Source organism: Pipra filicauda, unplaced genomic scaffold (assembly GCF_003945595.2).
Source record: "Pipra filicauda isolate LSUMZ 115617 unplaced genomic scaffold, ASM394559v2 scaffold531_size399970_pilon, whole genome shotgun sequence".
NCBI classification, from domain to species: Eukaryota; Metazoa; Chordata; class Aves; order Passeriformes; family Pipridae; genus Pipra; species Pipra filicauda.
The window spans coordinates 292,971-311,062 of NW_024104678.1; the positions used below are offsets into that span (position 1 = coordinate 292,971).

Sequence of the window (18,092 nt, forward strand, 5' to 3'; positions counted from 1 at the left end):
AGTAGAAGAGGATGTAGTTTACCCACATTCTTGTGACCTGGGGGGGGGGAGGGTGGGTGTTCATGTAAATCTGTTTTTCTCGTGCTTTCCACTTAGTTTTTTGGGTGTTTTTTTTCCCTGAAATCTTCCGTTGTAGATCCAGCCTCTACAAGCTTTGAGAAAATGATGTGGCTGTTTTGAAATGGTGCTTGGTGAAGAATCAAAAATAATGTTTTTAGGAAAGTTATTTCTAATGCAATCTCTTTCTCAAAGGTTTTTAAAGGCCGTGCAGAACGACATATCTTCAAGTCTTAGCTTGATGTACTTGACTTTGTTTAGGAATGTACATTTTAATGTATTTTTGCACATAATTGCACTGTATTTCACTGGAGGAATACATGCTGCACTGGTATTTGTAGCTCATTTAACCTCTTGGTGCAAGCCCTTGTAAATCTTCCAAACGTGGTCATTTGATTTCCTGATGTTTTGTAAGACAGTTTCATAACTGAAGTCCTTTAGTCCAGTTACAATGACAGATTCTTATAAACTGAACCTTATTTGTAGGAGTGACTGAACTATATTTGTGGATCTTGGAGCATTCTGGAGTTTTTTTGATTGTCTAGAAAATAAAACTCTCTGAGAGGGTTGCTTTGATTTTTTTACCATTCAGATGTTGACTGAGTAAACCTGGGAGTGTCTAGATTAAGGCTCACGTTTCAGTTTCTGGGATTAAAATTACAAAATAACTATCTCCACTTAATTAACCCAATTAAAAAATGGGTATATCCATTCCTGGGGACAGACAGTTTGCAAGAAGAATCAGGTTCTTGGTAGGAAAGGACTAAAAGGATCCTGTCCACTTGAACCCCAGCCAAGTGGGTTTTTTAGAAAATCTTTTGTATTATTAACACTGACTTGGCTTTTCAAAGTCTTTGTAGTTTTATACTAATTGAACTTTTTAAACTCTGTAAAGCTTTTCATTTTTCATGCTGGGAAGCAGCCACTGACCTGAGCTAGGAGGAAAAGCACGTGGGGGCAACAGACTCCCAAATGTTCTTTCCAGATAATTTTGAATTATACTGGAAAATCCACGAACAAAACTGTATTTCCCTGTTGATTTAGAATATCCTGAGTCAGTGAAAACTGTAACAACCCTTTCTTGCTTTTCACTGTTTTCCTTCAAAGAGGAAATATAAATCTCGTGGCAAGCACACAGGTTTTCCATCTTTTTCCACGGAAGATGTGAGGTGCTGCAGCACTCGGGGGGAATGAGGGCCACAGGTTTGTCTCCATCCTTGGTGAAAAGGACTTTTTGTGGGGGAAGAAAAGCAGGAAAGCAGAGCAGGGCAGCCAAGGGCCATCAGAGGGTGAGCAAAGAACCCTCTTCGGTGATCCGGGGAGGAGGTTGTACCAGCAAGAAGAATGTTGGGTTTTTTAGAGTCATTTGTAAATTGTTCTCTGAAAGAGAGACCTGTGAGGGTGGGGAGGCCCTGGCACAGGTTGCCCAGAGAAACTGTGCCCTCCTAGCTTGGCACAGGTTGCCCAGAGAAGCTGTGGCTTCCCCGTCCCTGGGAGTGTCCAAGGCCAGGTTGGATGGAATGTCTGCAGTTCATGGAAGGGAAGGGCAAAAAGGACACAAAGGACACGGTTAAGGCAGAACGGCTTCCATGGGAAAATAAATATTTATGGGATATAACTGGGGTGCGAAAAGCACGGGAAAAAAAGGCCCTGGTGGTAAGAAGAGGAAGGAAAAAAAAAGATAACCAAACTTGGAAGGGGAGAAAGCGAGAGAGGTTCAGGTTTCGCCTTTCAGACCCAGAGATAACAGATCCCGACAGAGAAAAGAAGATGTCACACGTCCTTCGGAGGGAGCCGCAAGAGAAAAGGGGGAAGGATTTGGGGTCACCGCTGTAGATAAAAGGTGCGAAAAGGCGGCGTTGTAGGGCATCCCCATCCCCTGCGGGGCATCCCGGGCTCCGGGTCTGCGGCTTCCAACGGGGTGCGTTGCCCCTTTAAACTGTGTGTCCCCAGCCCTCGGGCGTCCGTGTCCAACGCCCACGTCAGCAAATACCTTTTGTTTCTTCTCCCCCTTTTGCTCGGGCTGGCGGGGCGCGGGGGGCTGCGGGAAGAGGAGGAGGAGGAGGAGGCGGCGTCGCCTTGCAAAGGCACGGCGAGCCCCGAGGCGGGGCCCCCGGGGGGGATCCCCCCTCACGAAACCCGCCCGCTCGCCGCCCCCCCCCCCCCCCCCCCCGGCCCGGCGGCGGCAGCGCCCGCGACACCCGAGCGCTGGTTCCCGCACACCCGGTAGGCCGGGCAGGGCGGCGGGGGTTTGGGGCGGGGAAGGGGGACACGGGGAGAGGCGGCGGTGGAGGGTGAGGGGGGGGGGGGGACGCGGTAGCTCCGGCGGGCACCGAGCGGCTCCGGACGGAGCCGCTCGGTGCCCGCCGGAGCTGCCGCGTCCCCCCGCCGGGCGCCATTTGCAGCCCCGGGCGCGGCAACAAAGGGCTGCGGGAGCGGGCGGTGGGTCCGGCGCTGTCGGGCACCGAGCGGCTGATTTGGGTGGTGGTGGATGCCGGTGCCTTGGAGAGAGAGAGAGAGAGAGAGAGGGAGAGAGAGCGGAGCCCGGGCGGAGCGGGGCGATGAGGGAAGAAGAGACGGGCACGGCCGCGGCCGCAGCCGCAGCTGGCTCTTGGCTGCTCGTCTCGTCGGAGCTGCCTGAAGGCTGCGCAGCCCCCCGCGGGCGGCACGGATCCAGCCCTGCATACAGCCCCCTGCATACAGCCCCCTGCATACAGCCCCCATCCTACCCCACGTCCAACCCCGCATCCAGCCCCGCATCCAGCCCCACATCCAGCCCTGCATCCCATCCTGCATCCAGTCCCCCATCCAGCCCCACATCCAGCCTCACAGCCAGCCCTGCATCCCACCCCGCATCCAGCCCCGCATCCCACCCCACATCCAGCTCCACATCCAACCCCACATCCCACCCCACATCCAGCTCCACATCCAACCCCCCATCCAGCCCCACATCCAACCCCACATCCAGCCCTGCATCCCATCCTGCATCCAGTCCCCATCCAGCCTCACAGCCAGCTCTGCATCCTACCCCTCATCCCATCCCACATCCCACCCCACATCCATCCCCACATCCAGCCCTGCATCCCACCTTGCATCCAGCCTCACAGCCAGCCCTGCATCCAGCCTCACATCCAACCCCACATCCCACCCCACATCCAACCCCACATCCAGCTCTCCATCCCACCCCACATCCACTCTGCATCCCACCCCACATCCCACCCCTCATCCAACCCCACATCCAGCCCCGCATCCAACCCCACATCCAGCCCCGCATCCAACCCCACATCCACTCCCATATCCAGCCCCGCATCCAGGGATGGAGATGCTCCCAGCTGTAGCACACCCTCCTCTGCCAAATAACGCGGTCTTGGCTTTGTCGCGTTCTCTTGGAAAATGAGTCTCCGGTTGTGTGTATCGTGATTTAAATATAATTATAGGTTTCGGTAAATGAGATTATATTTTTCGAAAGATGTCCATAAAATCGTGTCTGGAGTCTTTGGCTGAGTCGCAGGGCGCCGAAGTCAAGAGTGTAATTATTTTCTTCGTTTTTTTTAGAGCGACGTTTCGTTTCCTCTTTTCTGGGATGGAGATTTCTTCTCACCAGTTTCACCTCTTGCAGCAACTGAATGAGCAGCGCAGGCAGGACTTGTTCTGTGACTGCAACATCCTGGTGGAGGGAAAGGTCTTCAAAGCCCATCGCAATGTGCTGTTTGCCAGCAGCGGCTACTTCAAAATGCTCCTTTCACAGAGCTCGAAGGAGACGAGTCAGTCCACGACTGCCACCTTCCAGGCCTTTTCTCCTGACACCTTCACGGTCATCCTAGATTTCGTGTATTCGGGCAAACTGTCTCTCACTGGTCAGAATGTCATCGAGGTCATGTCGGCCGCCAGCTACCTGCAGATGACCGACGTTATCAGCGTGTGTAAAACCTTCATAAAGTCCTCGCTGGACATCAGTGAGAAGGAGAAGGATCGTTACTTCAGCCTCTCGGACAAAGATGTGAGTTCCAACGGCGTGGACCGATCCTGCGTGTACGGCGGGGGCTGGAGGGCAGAGAGCAGCCCCCCCCATTCCCACTCCAGCCCAGACCCAGGGACTTGTATGATGGGCGGAAACACTTGGAGCAACTTCAACTACTACCCTGCTTCTCAGAGGAACGCCCAGCAGCAGCTGTCCAAACACGAGCAGCGGCAGGATTCCGTCAAGAAATCCCGGCACCTGGGACTGCAGCAGCCTTCGGACATCCCCCACTACAAATCCAGCAAGCTGGAGGACAGGGCTGCCGAGCCCGCCGGCCACCCCGCGCCGCCCGAGGAGCAGGTTCACATCGACACGGAGGTTGAAGCTCCTCACGTGGGCTACCAGTACGGCCAGGGCTCCGAGGGGATGCCGAGGGGCTTGGCTGTGTCGCAGCAGGAGCACGAGTCGCCCCGTCCCTCTGGCAAATCCAAGTCCTCCAAGGCTGACGAGCAGTACGGGAACATGCCCTCCATCCTCGGAGTCATGGGAAACTGGGCCGAAGGTGAGCAGGGTACCTGGGGTGTTAAACCAACCTTTCGAAGTAAATCTAGCTTGTGACCTTTTGGGATATTTTTAACCTCATTTTCGTAGAATCCCAGAATGGTTTGGATGGGAGGGGACCTTAAAGACCATCTCCTTCCACCCCCCCTGCCATGGGCAGGGACACCTTCCACGAGGCCAGGTTGCTCAGAGCCCCATCCAGCCTGGCCTTGCCTGGGCTGTGATAACACAGCTAATGGTCCACTCCTCCTTTGTTACACTCCTGCGTAATTTACAGGAAAACACAGGATATTTGTGCTCGAAAGGACCTACGGTAATATTTTTTTTAATAAGTAAAAGCCACGTGCTATTCTGCTCATAAAATTCCTTTTCCCGAAGCGTGACATGACGTGACACATTATGACTTCGTTTTTGGGGTTTTAATTTATCTCCTGACAGACGACCTGGCCAGGATGAGGTTCAAGTGCCCGTTCTGCAGCCACGTGGTGAAAAGAAAAGCCGACCTGAAGCGTCACCTTCGCTGTCACACAGGAGAGCGCCCGTACCCCTGTGAGGCCTGTGGGAAGAGGTTTAGCAGGCTGGATCACCTCAGCAGCCATTTTCGAACAGTATGTACTTTTAAGAACTGCCTGATTTTTTGTTTAATGTGCAAACCCTGCCTAATTAAAACACAGTGTGAGCGTATCTGGTTGATAGAATCGACTCCCGTAAAAGAAAGAGGTAATAGAAAATTAATTTGGTTTTGCTGCAGGCAATTTGAAGCCTAATTTGTAGGAAAGGGGGGGAGGAATCTCTTGGTTAGTTGGTGGTTTGCAGAGGTGCTGTAAAGGAGCTTCAGTGGGCAGCTACAGTGCCGGGGATGGGGCAGTTTAACGTTTGATGTCCCTCAAAGCGAGTTAACGCCGCTATTTTGACGCTACTCCCACCCTGCTTTTTTTTTGTCACCTTTGTGGGTGTTGTATCCAAACTATCCGTGTGGCTTTTCCCAGATCCACCAGGCCTGCAAGCCCATCTGCAGGAAGTGCAAGCGGCACGTGACGGAGCTGACGGGGCAGGTGGTGCAGGAGGGGACGCGCCGGTACAGACTGTGCAACGAGTGCCTGGCCGAGGCCGGCATAGACAGTATCCGCATTGACTTGGAGGCTGAGGCACCCCTGGAATTCCCACAGGACGGGGACAAGGATTCCAGGTGGCACTACGGCGAAGACAACAGGTCTGACGTGGAGATAGTGGAGGACGGGTCGACCGACCTGGTCATCCAGCAAGTCGACGACAGCGAGGACGAGGCGGACGAGAAGGACGTGAAACCAAACATTAGGTAGCTGCAAGAGGAGAATCGGGAGTCCCGCGGAAGAGGGAGAATGTACTGACCACACACACCCTCCACCAGCTGTTGTTAATCCTACAGAGACATGTGGTTGAACAGGTCCAGGCTTGCATGTATTTATGGACGCGCCGCTGAGTCCGGTCTGGTTTGTTCTCAGAACCCTCAATACTTTGCTTCACGAGAAAGAATCCATCCTTAAATAGTGGATGAAGGAGGAAACTGCAGTATTCCATGGATAACTGTTTATAGCAGACGGTGGGGCACGTCTCAAAGCCTTTTTTCAAGGGAGTGAGGTCTCAGTATTTAAAAACAGTCGCAGAGTGCTGCGAATTGCCCACTTTTTACACTTGTAGGGATGTGGGGTTTATGTCATGGGGTGATAAACAAAGTGTAAAGACCCCTCCCCAAACCAGACAACCTCCCTTCAGTATTCAGAAGGGAAGAGAATCTTCCATGAAATTCCATGTTATTCTTCATAAGGAAAAAGGCAGCTAATTAAGAAAGAGCATGTAAAATGTTTTGGCACTTTTGTCTGGAAAAGGACTCCTGTAAAATTTATTAGAATAAGGCAAATCTTTAGCAGATCACTCGCTCAAGACCTGTTTCTTTACAAGAAAATAAGCACATGAATGCTAGTCCTAGTCAACACATCAGAGACAAATTAATTATAAATATGGATCGTTAATTGATGCCAGTAGATGTTTCGTTCTCAAAATTGGGCTCTCAGACTGGGCTGTTTTAATAAACACTAATAAAATACTCTCTTTTGTTAAAAAACCTCTCAAAAGTGCCAGACAGGGTGGGGCTGTTGGGGTTGTCCTGTGCAGGGCCAGGAGCTGGACTTGGCTGATCCTTGTGGGTCCTTTCCAACTCAGGATATTCCATCCTGTGAGCCTTCTCCAGCCTGTACAACATGAGAACAAGATGTGCTGGAAGTTCTAGGCATCATATTTGTGTAATTTCACCTACAATTAGGCTACAAGAGGTCGGGAACGATGAAGAAATTTGACTCCTCTAACAAAATAAGCCACTTTGTTGTGTTGCTTAGTGAGTTTATCTTACCCAGCACTGTAAAGGAGAGAGGAGCAGAAGATGCTCCCAGGGTGCTGCTACTCTGCATTTTTTGGACAGACCTGAGTGTTATTCCAGTTCTTCATCCCGGGATCATGGGACTCAATGGCTGTAAGACTTAGAAAACTCCAATTTGTTTCTTTTTTTACAGCTTTGTAAGCATGTTTGGCTGAACCCCGGGGTTTATTACAGAACAATCCCATATGTATATATATATATATATACACTATATAATCTTTCCCAGGGACAGCTGAAAAAAATCACTATTTTATTTTTATTCATGTAAAAACTGTATAACCTTATTAGTATCATCATGACCAGAGATTTTTTTTTTTTAGTACCATCATTCCAGGCTGCAGGTGACCAAGGTCTCTTAAATGATAACTCAAGTGCTTCCTTAGTGCTCAGTGTAAGCACTAAGCACCCTCCCCTCAGACATTCCAGGCTGATGGGAATCATCCTGCTTGGATGTCCCAAGGAAACAAGAAATGGTTTTTTTATCAGTCCTACAAAAATCACCATCACTGGCTTAGGACTTGGAGGGGAGAAGTTACAAAACTTTCTGATGACCACCATGAGAACATCTTTACAAACAAGACTTACACTGGCCTCGATTTTATTTGACACTTGGTCAGCAGCCCAGAAATGGACTCGGTGTGAAAACAGACATTTAATTTTCTTGGAGCTTTTTTTTTTTTTCCACTCCTGAAATGCCTGTTACCAAACGGCTCAGAAATATTCCCGAGCAACCTGAACTAAATCAGAGAACACGGAAATATGTCAAAGAATATGGAGCGACTTGGATCAAATTCCAAGATGTTTCCCTTTACCTTAAACAGTGTGACAATAAATTCCAGGTATCAGTGCCTGCTGTCCCCAGGATAAAAAGTGACTGGGCTTAGTCTGTGTGTGTTTGGGATGGATTAAGGGGAGGGGAAAATAAAGTGTCTCTCTAGGCCTGAAATCTTAACTGCCAACTGTAAAGGTCAGAATATTAAGCGTTTCTTGATAGTGGGGGTGTTTTTAGAAGCAGAGGGATTTTTGGATCAATACTCAATTTAATTAGATACCATAAATCTAAGAAGACTGAGGACCAGATGCTTCAGAACAAGACCTGAAGTGGCTCTAAATGGGCAAGTGGAACAGTCTATCCACAGGAAGACAAATTAATTTTTACACACAGGCAGATAAATTGTTGATTTTCCAGGCAAACAAGGGCTTTTACTGGTTTTATATGTGGATGTTATTCTCAGTAGCATAACTAGGTATCTGTAGTCATTTTTAAAGTATCTTATTAAGCTTGGATTTTTAGCTCAAGACTGCGATTCCCACAGGTCAATTACGTTTTATATTTTTTTAAAGTTACCATTTTTTGCATTTGTTGCCTTAATTTTGGTTGTTGTTTCCTTATTTTTGTATTGCAAGACGAGATAAATGTTAAGTGCCTTCTGTTTTCTACGTCCTTCATTTTACATAACCAGTCGCACGTTTTCCTTGTTTTTCTCGAAATGAAAGTATTTCTTTTATTTTTGCCTCCTGCCATTGCTTGATTGTCTTCTTCATATCCCTGTGAGGATCATGTACCACTCAGCAGCAGAGTAACATTTTCCTTCTTTTCAAGGAGGAAAGTAAAGACCATATAGGGATGTTCCCACTGACTTTAATTTTTTTCCTTGCATTTCTTTCACCTTCATGTCTCTCAGGCACAAGGTTTAGTGCTGGACTTGATCTTAAAGGTCTTTTCTAACCCAAACTTGTGATTATTTTTGCTTGCCTTGTGTTTATTGTTGTGTTCACAAACCACAGTCAAGAGTGAAGAAAAAAGCCATCATCATCCTCTGATTAGTGTCTCACCTCTAACTGTCCCTGTTTTCTGGCAATATCTTGCCATCCTTTCAAAGGCTGAAATGCTGAATTAAAAAATTCTCTTTGCCCCTTTTCCAGGTATTTCTTACAGAATTCTCCCTGCCATGTAAAACTATGACTTGTGTGATGCTTGATCAGTTCTTTCACATCATCTCCCATCTTTTTGTTTTCCATTAAATTACCTGAACATCTGTATTTACTATCCAAAAAAATGTCACTTGTCCTTACCCTAAAGGTTCAACTGTTGGGTCCCTTTGCTCCCCCAGTTAATTAGAAAAAAAAAAAAAGGGCAGACTCCAAAAAAAAAACAACCCAGCCTCAGAATTAATCTCCCTTTCCAACCTTTTGATTTATATTCTATTCCAGTTCTAAAGAATTGAGATTAAAATAATCTTTAAAAATACCTCTAAGCCCGCAGAGCTCTCACAGAGGACTGGCACTGACTGCTGCAGGTATCCTTCCAGGAATGCTCCATCCTTCAGGATTTTGGGGTGCCTCTCAAATTTTCAGTGATAACTTAGGGAGGAAAAAAAAAAAATCTCTGTTGGATATAAAATGATGGAATATACATTTCTTCCCTGAAGCATCTGGTCACTGCCAGAGTTACCCCATTACCACACCAGTATCTACCTTTCTTATATTTTAATTATTGTTGGTTGGAGGCAACACATGTAAGAATGAAATAGAAGAAAAAATTCTCTAATTCTGCCCCAAAGGGTTGAGTTTTGCAGAAAAGGATCTTATAATCCTCCAGTCCTTGCCTCCAGACTTTTTCCATTAGGTCCAAATCTGTACCAATGTTATGTCTGTTGAGTGATGGGTATAACTCGACAAGCTACTAAGAAAATCTTATAATAGCATTTAGTTAAATATTTTCTATACTGTTTAACTTAAAGCCCTTCCATGTTGGGAGCTGGTGTAACCTTTCATCCTGTTTAACTTGTGAAATGCAGAGAGGCGGCTTATTGGGTGCATTGAGAATTTTAAACACAGCAGGAACACAGGACAAGAGGTTTTGTGAAAAAACTGGGAGGAGTGGCTGGAAAGAGCTTCCCCTGCCTTGGCTTAGCTGTTGGACTAAATGAAACACTACTGAAGTTCTCTCTGACACTTGACTGTGCAAATAGGAACTGGTTTTTACCATGTCCTCCCAGCCTGCTCCGAGGAGGGAACTGTACCCATGACTGCGGAGGTTCCCTCTCAAAATGATTCAATGATCTCGAGGAATAAGATTTGAAAGAGTCTCATCCTCTAACAGGCATCCCGATTGGCATCCTGAGTTCGGCATCCTGATTCCGCCTTCCACACGGGACGGAAAGCAGGGCGATCCGCGTACTGCCTCCCCCGCCCTCCCGCAGTGCTTTGAGCACCAAAAAAATTCCGTTACAAAAACGCCGCGATATCGAGCCGAGGTGACAAATCCCACACCGCGGGGCTACAGACGCTTCCCACTCAGGCGGCGCCTTCAAAGGTACACACACACAGACAGACAGACACACACACACAAAGCTATCCCGGGCCGGGCTTTCACAAACCCGGGTGTGCGGGAGGGCCTGCGGAGCATCCCGCGGGTACCCGCGGGGCGCCGGGGACGGGGCGGGCGCCGGGTCTGCGGCTTCCAACGGGGTGCGTTGCCCCTTTAAACTGTGTGTCCCCAGCCCTCGGGCGTCCGTGTCCAACGCCCACGTCAGCAAATACCTTTTGTTTCTTCTCCCCCCTTTTGCTCGGGCTGGCGGGGCGCGGGGGGCTGCGGGAAGAGGAGGAGGAGGCGGCGGCGTCGCCTTGCAAAGGCACGGCGAGCCCCGAGGCGGGGCCCCCGGGGGGGGATCCCCCCTCACGAAACCCGCGGCAGCGCCCGGCGAGCGGCCCTTCTGCCCCCCCCCCGCACACCCGTGGGAAGGAGCGGGCGGGCGGCGGGAGCGGCGGCGGCAGCACCGGAGCGGCGGCGGGTCGGGAGGGGACGCGGCAGCCCCGGCGGGCGCCATTTGCAGCCCCGGGCGCGGCAACAAAGGGCTGCGCGGGGCGGGCGGGGAGTGCGGGAGCGGGAGCGCCGGGAACACCGGGAACACCGGGAACACCGGGAACACCGGGACCGGGAACACCGCCGGGCATCGCGCGGCGGCGGCGGCACCGAGGGAGCGGCAAAGCCCGCCGAGGGAGGCTGCGGGCGGCGCGTCCGGCCCCGGGGCGGTCCGTGCCCGGGGGATGGGGATGGGGATGGGGAGCGCTCGGGCGGGCGGGTCCGGCGCCGTCGGGCGTCCCGGGGACAGAGGGAACGACTCCGAGGGACGGAGGCCACCGAGAGCGGCCCCCGGTGCGCCGGGCAGGGGCTGAGCCCGCCGCGCACCCGCGTCGGCCGCGGCTCTGCCCACGGCGGGAGGGCCGAGCGCTCCCGCTCGGTCCGAGAACCATTAACGCCTTGGCGGATGCGATCTTCGTTCTTTCGGGATACTAAGTAATCCCCGCTGGCGCGTCTTTCCGCCTCTTCTGGAGTTGTTAAGTTTCTTCTCTCGTGTTCCTGTAGCAGCCGCAGGGGCTTGGGAGATACGCTGGGAATGTGATAACGTTTTTTGAATTGGAGCTCGTCTCTTTAGATAAGGGTTCAGCAACGCTGATGCAGATTGTCACGATGATGTTTTTTCCCTTTACAGCAAACCCTCCTCTCGCTCCCCGCCTGGGATGGAGATTTCTTCTCACCAGTTTCACCTCCTGGAGCAGCTGAACGAACAGCGGAAGCAGGACTTGTTCTGTGACTGCAACATCCTGGTGGAGGGAAAGGTCTTCAAAGCCCATCGCAATGTGCTGTTTGCCAGCAGCGGCTACTTCAAAATGCTCCTTTCACAGAGCTCGAAGGAGACGAGTCAGCCAACAATAGCTACATTCGAGGTCTTCTCTCCAGAGACGTTCATGGTTATCCTGGACTTTGTGTATTCAGGGATATTGTCTTTAACCGGTCAGAATGTGATCGAGGTGATGTCAGCTGCCAGCTACCTGCAGATGACAGATATTCTCAGTGTCTGTAAGACCTTCATCAAGTCCTCCCTGGATATTAATGAAAAGGAGAAGGATCATTACCTCAGCCTCTCGGCCAAAAGCACGAGCACTGAGCCTGCCCGTCCCGCCCTTTATCGCTCCAGGAGGAAAGCAAAGAGCAACCCCCGGCGTTCCTACTCCGTCCCGGATGAAAAGCCCGGCGTGAACGAAAACTCCTGGAGCAGCTACGGCAGCTACCTGTCCTCGCAGGTGATTCTGCAGCGGGCAGAGACCCAGCTGTCGAAAAGAGGCAGAAAACAGGGCTCGGGCAGGAAGCGCCGGAAGCACCTGGGCCTGTCCCAGAGCCGGGATTTGGGACAGGGCAAACCGGACAGAGCCGGCGCCTCGGATTCCAGCCCCACTTCCAGGGTCGGGGAGGAGGCCGAGTTTGATGCAGAGAACGACGTGGGTCGAGATGATTACGGGTGTCATCGCGGCTCGGAGGCGGTACCCAAGAGATGGTCTGTTACTCAGCTAGAACAAGAACTTTCCAGAACTCCCGAGTTCGTGGAGTTAAAGGCAGAAGAACTGTACACCTCGATGCCCACGATTTTGGGTGTAATGAGTAGTTGGAACGAAGGTAAAAAAAAAAAAAAAGAGGAACGGTTTGGAAAAGTTTGGCTTTATCCAGGAGGATTCAGGTGATGTTTTGGAGAGAGTTTGTAGGGCTGCATGGAAACCAAAACAGTGCCTAGACATAGAGGTGAATTTATCTGCTCAGGAATGACTTTGCAGCCAGAACAGGGCATGGGAAGTGGGATGGGAGAGCATTACCCAGGACTGAATTTCTCTTGTAGATCCCCAAACCTGGCACTAATAGTTCAACCTCAATCCAACTCAATTCCTTCACGTGAGAGGTCCTGGCACTGCTGGGAGGTTGCATTTCCCTTGGGGTCCAACCAGCCCAAACTTTGTGCCTGTTTGGCCACAAACATAAAGCATCTGAGCTCCTGATGGACTGTCAGCATCTGCCTGAGAGGGTGGGATAAAGATGACAGGTCTATTCTCATGTATATTCTTTTGGGAATGAACATATTATTCATATTGTAATGGCATATTCTGAAGACTTTAGGCACCCTGATATATTAAACAGAGATTATAAACGTCAAAGCTATGAACCATTAGCTGATGGAAAAGCTAATGGTTCAGACAGTACAAATATATATAATAGCTACATATTTATGATCATCTGTATGTCTAAAAAATAGCCCCAGTAAGATAGAAAAAACACTTTAAAATGGCCATTTAACATGCTCAGTGAGAAGAACGGGCTTGGGGGGGGGATAGATATATTTTACATATTAAATATATTTTATATATTTCAGGTGTTTTATCTATTTCACATATTTTATCTATTTCATATATTTTATAGATGAAATACATTTTAGAGATGAAATACATTTTAGAGATGAAATAAATTTTAGAGATGAAACACATTTTAGAGATAAAATACATTTTAGAGATGAAATAAATTTTACGGATGAAATAAATTTTACGGATTAAATAAATTTTATAGATGAAATGCATTTTTAGATGAAATGCATTTTTTAGACGAAATGCATTTTATAGATGAAATACATTTTATATATGTGCATACACGTGTATACACGTGTGTATATACCCCCAAAGCCCATATTTTACATTGTTGTGGATTGTATTTCATACATTATATATTCTATTTTACATCTTACATATTATAGAATCATAGAATCAGCTGGGTTGGAAGGGACCTCTGAGATCATCAAGTCCAACTCTTGTTCCACTACTGCTGCAGTTGCTAGACCATGGCACTGTGTTACATCATGTCACATGATATTCTGAGTGGGAAGGGACCCACAAGGATCATCAGTGGTCCATGTGGGGATCAAACCCACAGCCTTGGCACTATTAGCACTGCTAATAGTTCCAACCAACCAACCAACCGAGTTAATGACTCTGACAACACATAATACGCTTATATAAAATATTTGGGGGTTTTCCCTATTTGCTGCCGGAGCAGGAACTGCCCCTTTCCGAGCTGACAGCCCTCCCCTGTGCCCCCCCCCCGGCAGGTGACCTGCCCCGCATGAGGTTCAAGTGCCCGTTCTGCACTCACACCGTCAAGCGCCGCGCGGACCTGAAGCGGCACCTGCGGTGCCACACCGGGGAGCGGCCGTACCCCTGCGAGGCCTGCGGGAAGAGGTTCACCCGCCTGGAGCACCTGCGCAACCACTTCCAAACGGTACGGTCCGGCCTTCCCGCTGGGATACATCCCGGCAGATAAACCCACGGAGGGTTCCGCTGGTGCGAGCCGCCCGGGCGTTTCCAGCGCCGGCGCCCCAAAAGCTTCCTCGAAGCTGCGCGTCGTCGACCTTAATTATTCATCATTTAACTTGGCGGATCGCGTTTAAAATTTTGTTAAAATGTCCTTTTTTTTTTTTCCGGATCCCTCTCCAGATCCACCAGGCCGGCAAACTGATCTGCAGGAAGTGCAAGCGCCAAGTCACGGAGCTGACGGGCTGCGTGGTCCAGCAAGGGACGCGGCGCTACAGACTGTGCCACAAGTGCTTGGCAGAAGCCAGTTTGGACAGCAGCACCCCCGAGGATTTCGATGCAGGACATTCCCTTGTCTCCTCTTCCGCGGGGAACAAACGCCCCAAATGGGCTCTGGAGGAGGAGGAGGAGGAGGAGCAGAAATCAGATGAAGAGACAGCGGAGGAGGAGCCGTATAATTTGGTTGTCCGACACACTAATGATGATGTTCCAGATGAGGTAGAGGAAAAGGTGAAACCAAATCTTAGGTAGATATTTGTGTACTTGTTACTCGTTGTATTCGAGGTTAAATTGCTCGCGTCCTACCGACTAAATGCTGGTTTGCTACTTGAATTGAAATGAAGTATTGCTGAAATTCTATTTTGAGAAGCAAAATTTGGGCTAAAACAAAGTTGTTTTGTACTTGCAGACATGGAACAGTGTAACTGCTTCTAAATATCATCCAGAAAGTACTGAGAATCATAAGATATCCTGAGTTGGAAGGGACCCACAAGGATCATCACAGTTCATCTCCTCACTTATTATCTGGAAACTATTTAGAAGAATTGGGTTATATTTCATCAAGGACTTGCCCAGAGCTCCTGCTCACAGTGAAAGCAGGAACCAACCTACAGTTCTACAAAGGTTCTGTATGATACAGATTTTTTACAAAGCAAAGACTGCAAACTTGCTTTGAGAAAGTCTTACTGAAGTGAGCAGCTAAGAAACGCTGGCATTGTAATTAACTTGTACATACACTTCAAAAACTTCCCAAGAAAGGAGCAAAGGAAACAAGTGGAATTCTTCCTGCTGAAGAACTTATTGACCAGATCTTTGGTTTTTTTGTTTCTTTTTTTTTTTTAAGTGAACTTAACTGCTTCTTAGAGTTGAGAAAAGCATGATTAAAGAATTCCCACAGCCAGAGTAGAGTAGTGACCAGAGCATATGTAGTGCACTTGGGTAGTATGACTTTGCCTCTTTTGTACTGTGAATTTTATAGAAAGATACACCAACGTGGTTCCAAGGAAATAAAAGTGCAATCACTGGAAATACCTTGTCAGGTTTTTTTCCTTAATTATTTTTTTTTTCAGGACTGGTGCAAGATTTCCTTAAACTCCTGTTCTATCTTATTCTAGGAATAAAGATGCCAAGTTTAATTTCAGTGGGACAGTTGTGGTTTAGATCACGGAGCTACTTCAAGAAAGGTTTTTCTGCTCATACAAATTTAGGATGCTTGACAGCATAAAAAACATTTGTTTCTAAGGACAAAATCCCTCAGAGGCAAAGCAACCTTTGTAATTCTGGAGCCTCCTCAGCTTTTTTACTAACGGTGTTTTTTTCCCCCAGTCATTTGGATCAGAGAACCTGCACTTGGTACAGAAACTCAAAATGCTCAGTGGTAAAATGATTAGAAAAATTACATCTCAGGGGGAGTGTACAGTACAAACATTCTGCCTGGGAGCAGAGAATGGCACTCCCAGTGGGTACTGTTGATAAAGAGCCACTGTTTGGTCTCATGTCTCGCCTGGTGCCGTGTTTTCTTTCCTGGTAGCAGCATCTGTAGCCTGAGGTTACTGCCAAGCAAGTGAAAATTCCCTGCAGGGAATCTGAGAACAGGCCTATTGATTCACATCCAGGTTCTCCAAGAGTTGCCATTAAACCAGGAGAATGGGGTGAGCCTGCATACCAATTCCCCAACTCTCCCAAACTCCAGCCTTTTTCAATTTAAGGGTTTTCCTTGCCTTGGGATTTGTACCTTTGGGAACCACCAATGCAGGTCTTTTCCAAGTACTTCACCACTCTGCCCTTAAACTCATCTAACCTTCCTCCATGAACAGCATCCTTTGGTACCCCCAGAAGGGTTTGCAGTCTGAGCATGTTTTTTAATTACCCAGTTAATTGTCTCAGTGGGTCCCCAGCTCGGTGAGAGGCTGCAGCCAAGGCATGGGGCTCCTGTAGAGCCCTGGGAGAACAACACTGTGAGCTAAAACCTGCCCCTGCAAATGGAACAAGGCGGATTTGAGGCCTGTTTTGCAGCAAGCACTTAATAAATACTGAAAAAGAAACAGATGAGTAACACTTACTTAGTTCATTCCAAATGTTTTTCTAGCAAGTTCCTGCCAGCACTTGAAAAAGCAGAGCACTTCACTTGCTGCAGCCAGAGGCACACGAGGCATCTCAGCATTGGTCTCCAAAGTTAAAATTTAACTCTGTTCGTTTTTTTCCTCGCCTTTTAGAGAGCTGGACAAAAGGCAAGGCTGCCCCAGCGCTGCCCTCAGCCCCTCACCCACCTCCCCACAGCCCCACTGATGCCCTCAGAAAAGAGTCCACTCACCTCAGCAGGGAGCAAAGTACAAGTGTCTGGATTGGCCAGCCAAAAATCACACACAAATCCACGGCTCCTTTCAGTCCCAGTTTTATTTCGGCACGCTTAAAAAATAAGAGGGGTTTTTATCCCTCAGTCTTTACAATATGGAAACAAAACCAGATCTATTTAAGCTGACTTTGCAAGGTAAGACATTACCTCCAGAGCTGAGGCACGTGAAGCATTCACAATAACAGGTCAGGGCTGTGCTCCCCACATTTAAATAGCAATGGCAGGTAACACACCTTTGCCAACCTGTGATTTAAGACAAAACACACTTTCCATTATCCTTGATTAATTTTGATTCAGTGAAGCCCATAATCCTTTGACATTAAAGGACTCTCTTCATTGTCCTTTCTAAAGGGTGATCCAAACCATCTGCTATTATAAAGAGAATCCTTTTTCACAAGACACAGTTGGGAGTGAAGCTGCAGAGAGCCTGGGGCACCCCTTTCCAACCTGGTGCATCTCCTGGCAGAGCTGCCAACTTTTCAGGGGGATCAGAGGTGATATGAGGGTTCCAGGTACATGGTCACATGCTTTAGGATTTCAGGTGGAAATTTATTTACAGCAATTCAGCACCACCTGCTGGCACGACTTTTAAAGGTGTGGTGGTTTGGTTTTTTTAATTGGTTTAATTTTTTTTTTTTTAGGTGTCTTTTCGACAGTCAGATTTTTTTCCACATTAAATCTGAGCCACTGCAGCTATTTGGGATTTGTATAAAATGGAGGAGGGATGTCAGCTCAGAATTAGAACAGTGAAATCTGCAAAGGACATCACGTAGATGAACATTTTCTCCTGCCACCCTACAAAAAGGCAGCATTTTAGTTAGGACCTCCACTAATTTCTGTATTTCATACAGAATACCAGCATTCCTGGGAGATTTCCAACTCCTACAGATCTCTTCTTCTCAACATCCCCCAAACCCCCAACTAGTTCTTTTTATTTTCTGTCTCACCATCTTCACATGAAAACACTGGCTGACATTCCCTGCAGTTACTCCCTTCAATTTATGATTTTAACTGCCCAATTCCTTGGTTACTTTCACAGGGATTACAGTTTTAGGGGACTTTTGCCAGCCCATAATATCCACTTGGCCATACTTTTTCTTGCTTTAAATATCAATGATGACAAAGACTTCTGGCTTTTCATCCTCACAGATCTGCATCGCTGAGTAAGTGATGGCTTTGACCTCTGTGCCCTGGAAAAGAGACACAAACCCAGGGATTTTCTAAATGATCTCCTTTGTCACAGTTCCTAACACATAGTTCTTACCACTTCCCTCAAATGCTATCCAGTTTCATAGATCTTCTCCCCCAAAAAACTGACTAATAAGAAA

At 48.4% G+C, this 18,092-nt stretch overlaps 3 protein-coding genes across 9 annotated transcripts in view; 2 read left to right on the plus strand and 1 right to left on the minus strand.

Annotated features, from left to right (window-relative positions):
- The window catches only part of ZBTB8OS (zinc finger and BTB domain containing 8 opposite strand), a 31,231-nt gene that overhangs the window by 7,462 nt on the left and 5,677 nt on the right, over positions 1-18,092 (minus strand). For 2 of the 4 annotated variants that reach the window (XM_039387126.1, XM_039387129.1), the window contains one exon: positions 16,788-17,954. In XM_039387126.1, the coding sequence (XP_039243060.1) occupies positions 17,868-17,954 (87 nt within the window). In that variant the 3' untranslated portion in view covers positions 16,788-17,867. Of the gene's footprint in view, positions 1-9,247; positions 9,360-16,722; positions 17,955-18,092 lie in introns of those variants that run through there. The other 2 variants (XR_005565748.1, XM_039387127.1) reach the window with 2 other exon arrangements.
- ZBTB8A (zinc finger and BTB domain containing 8A) lies at positions 2,128-8,430 on the plus strand. Of its 2 annotated transcripts, XM_039387121.1 has the most exons (4): positions 2,128-2,283; positions 3,613-4,580; positions 5,018-5,187; positions 5,569-8,430. In XM_039387121.1, exons 2-4 carry the CDS (start codon positions 3,641-3,643, stop codon positions 5,899-5,901), a joined length of 1,443 nt encoding a protein of 480 aa, XP_039243055.1. In that variant the 5' UTR covers positions 2,128-2,283; positions 3,613-3,640; the 3' UTR covers positions 5,902-8,430. The 2 variants fall into 2 exon arrangements, with proteins under 2 accessions (XP_039243055.1, XP_027584182.2); XM_027728381.2 differs by lacking the exon at positions 2,128-2,283 and having other exon boundaries at positions 3,360-4,580.
- On the plus strand, positions 10,902-15,437 carry LOC113991790 (zinc finger and BTB domain-containing protein 8A-like). 3 transcript variants are annotated; one of them, XM_039387124.1, is made up of 5 exons: positions 10,902-11,033; positions 11,495-12,456; positions 13,928-14,097; positions 14,313-14,656; positions 14,818-15,437. In XM_039387124.1, exons 2-5 carry the CDS (start codon positions 11,523-11,525, stop codon positions 14,831-14,833), a joined length of 1,464 nt encoding a protein of 487 aa, XP_039243058.1. In that variant the 5' UTR covers positions 10,902-11,033; positions 11,495-11,522; the 3' UTR covers positions 14,834-15,437. The 3 variants fall into 3 exon arrangements, with proteins under 3 accessions (XP_039243058.1, XP_027584173.2, XP_039243057.1); XM_027728372.2 differs by having other exon boundaries at positions 14,313-14,639; XM_039387123.1 differs by having other exon boundaries at positions 14,313-14,627.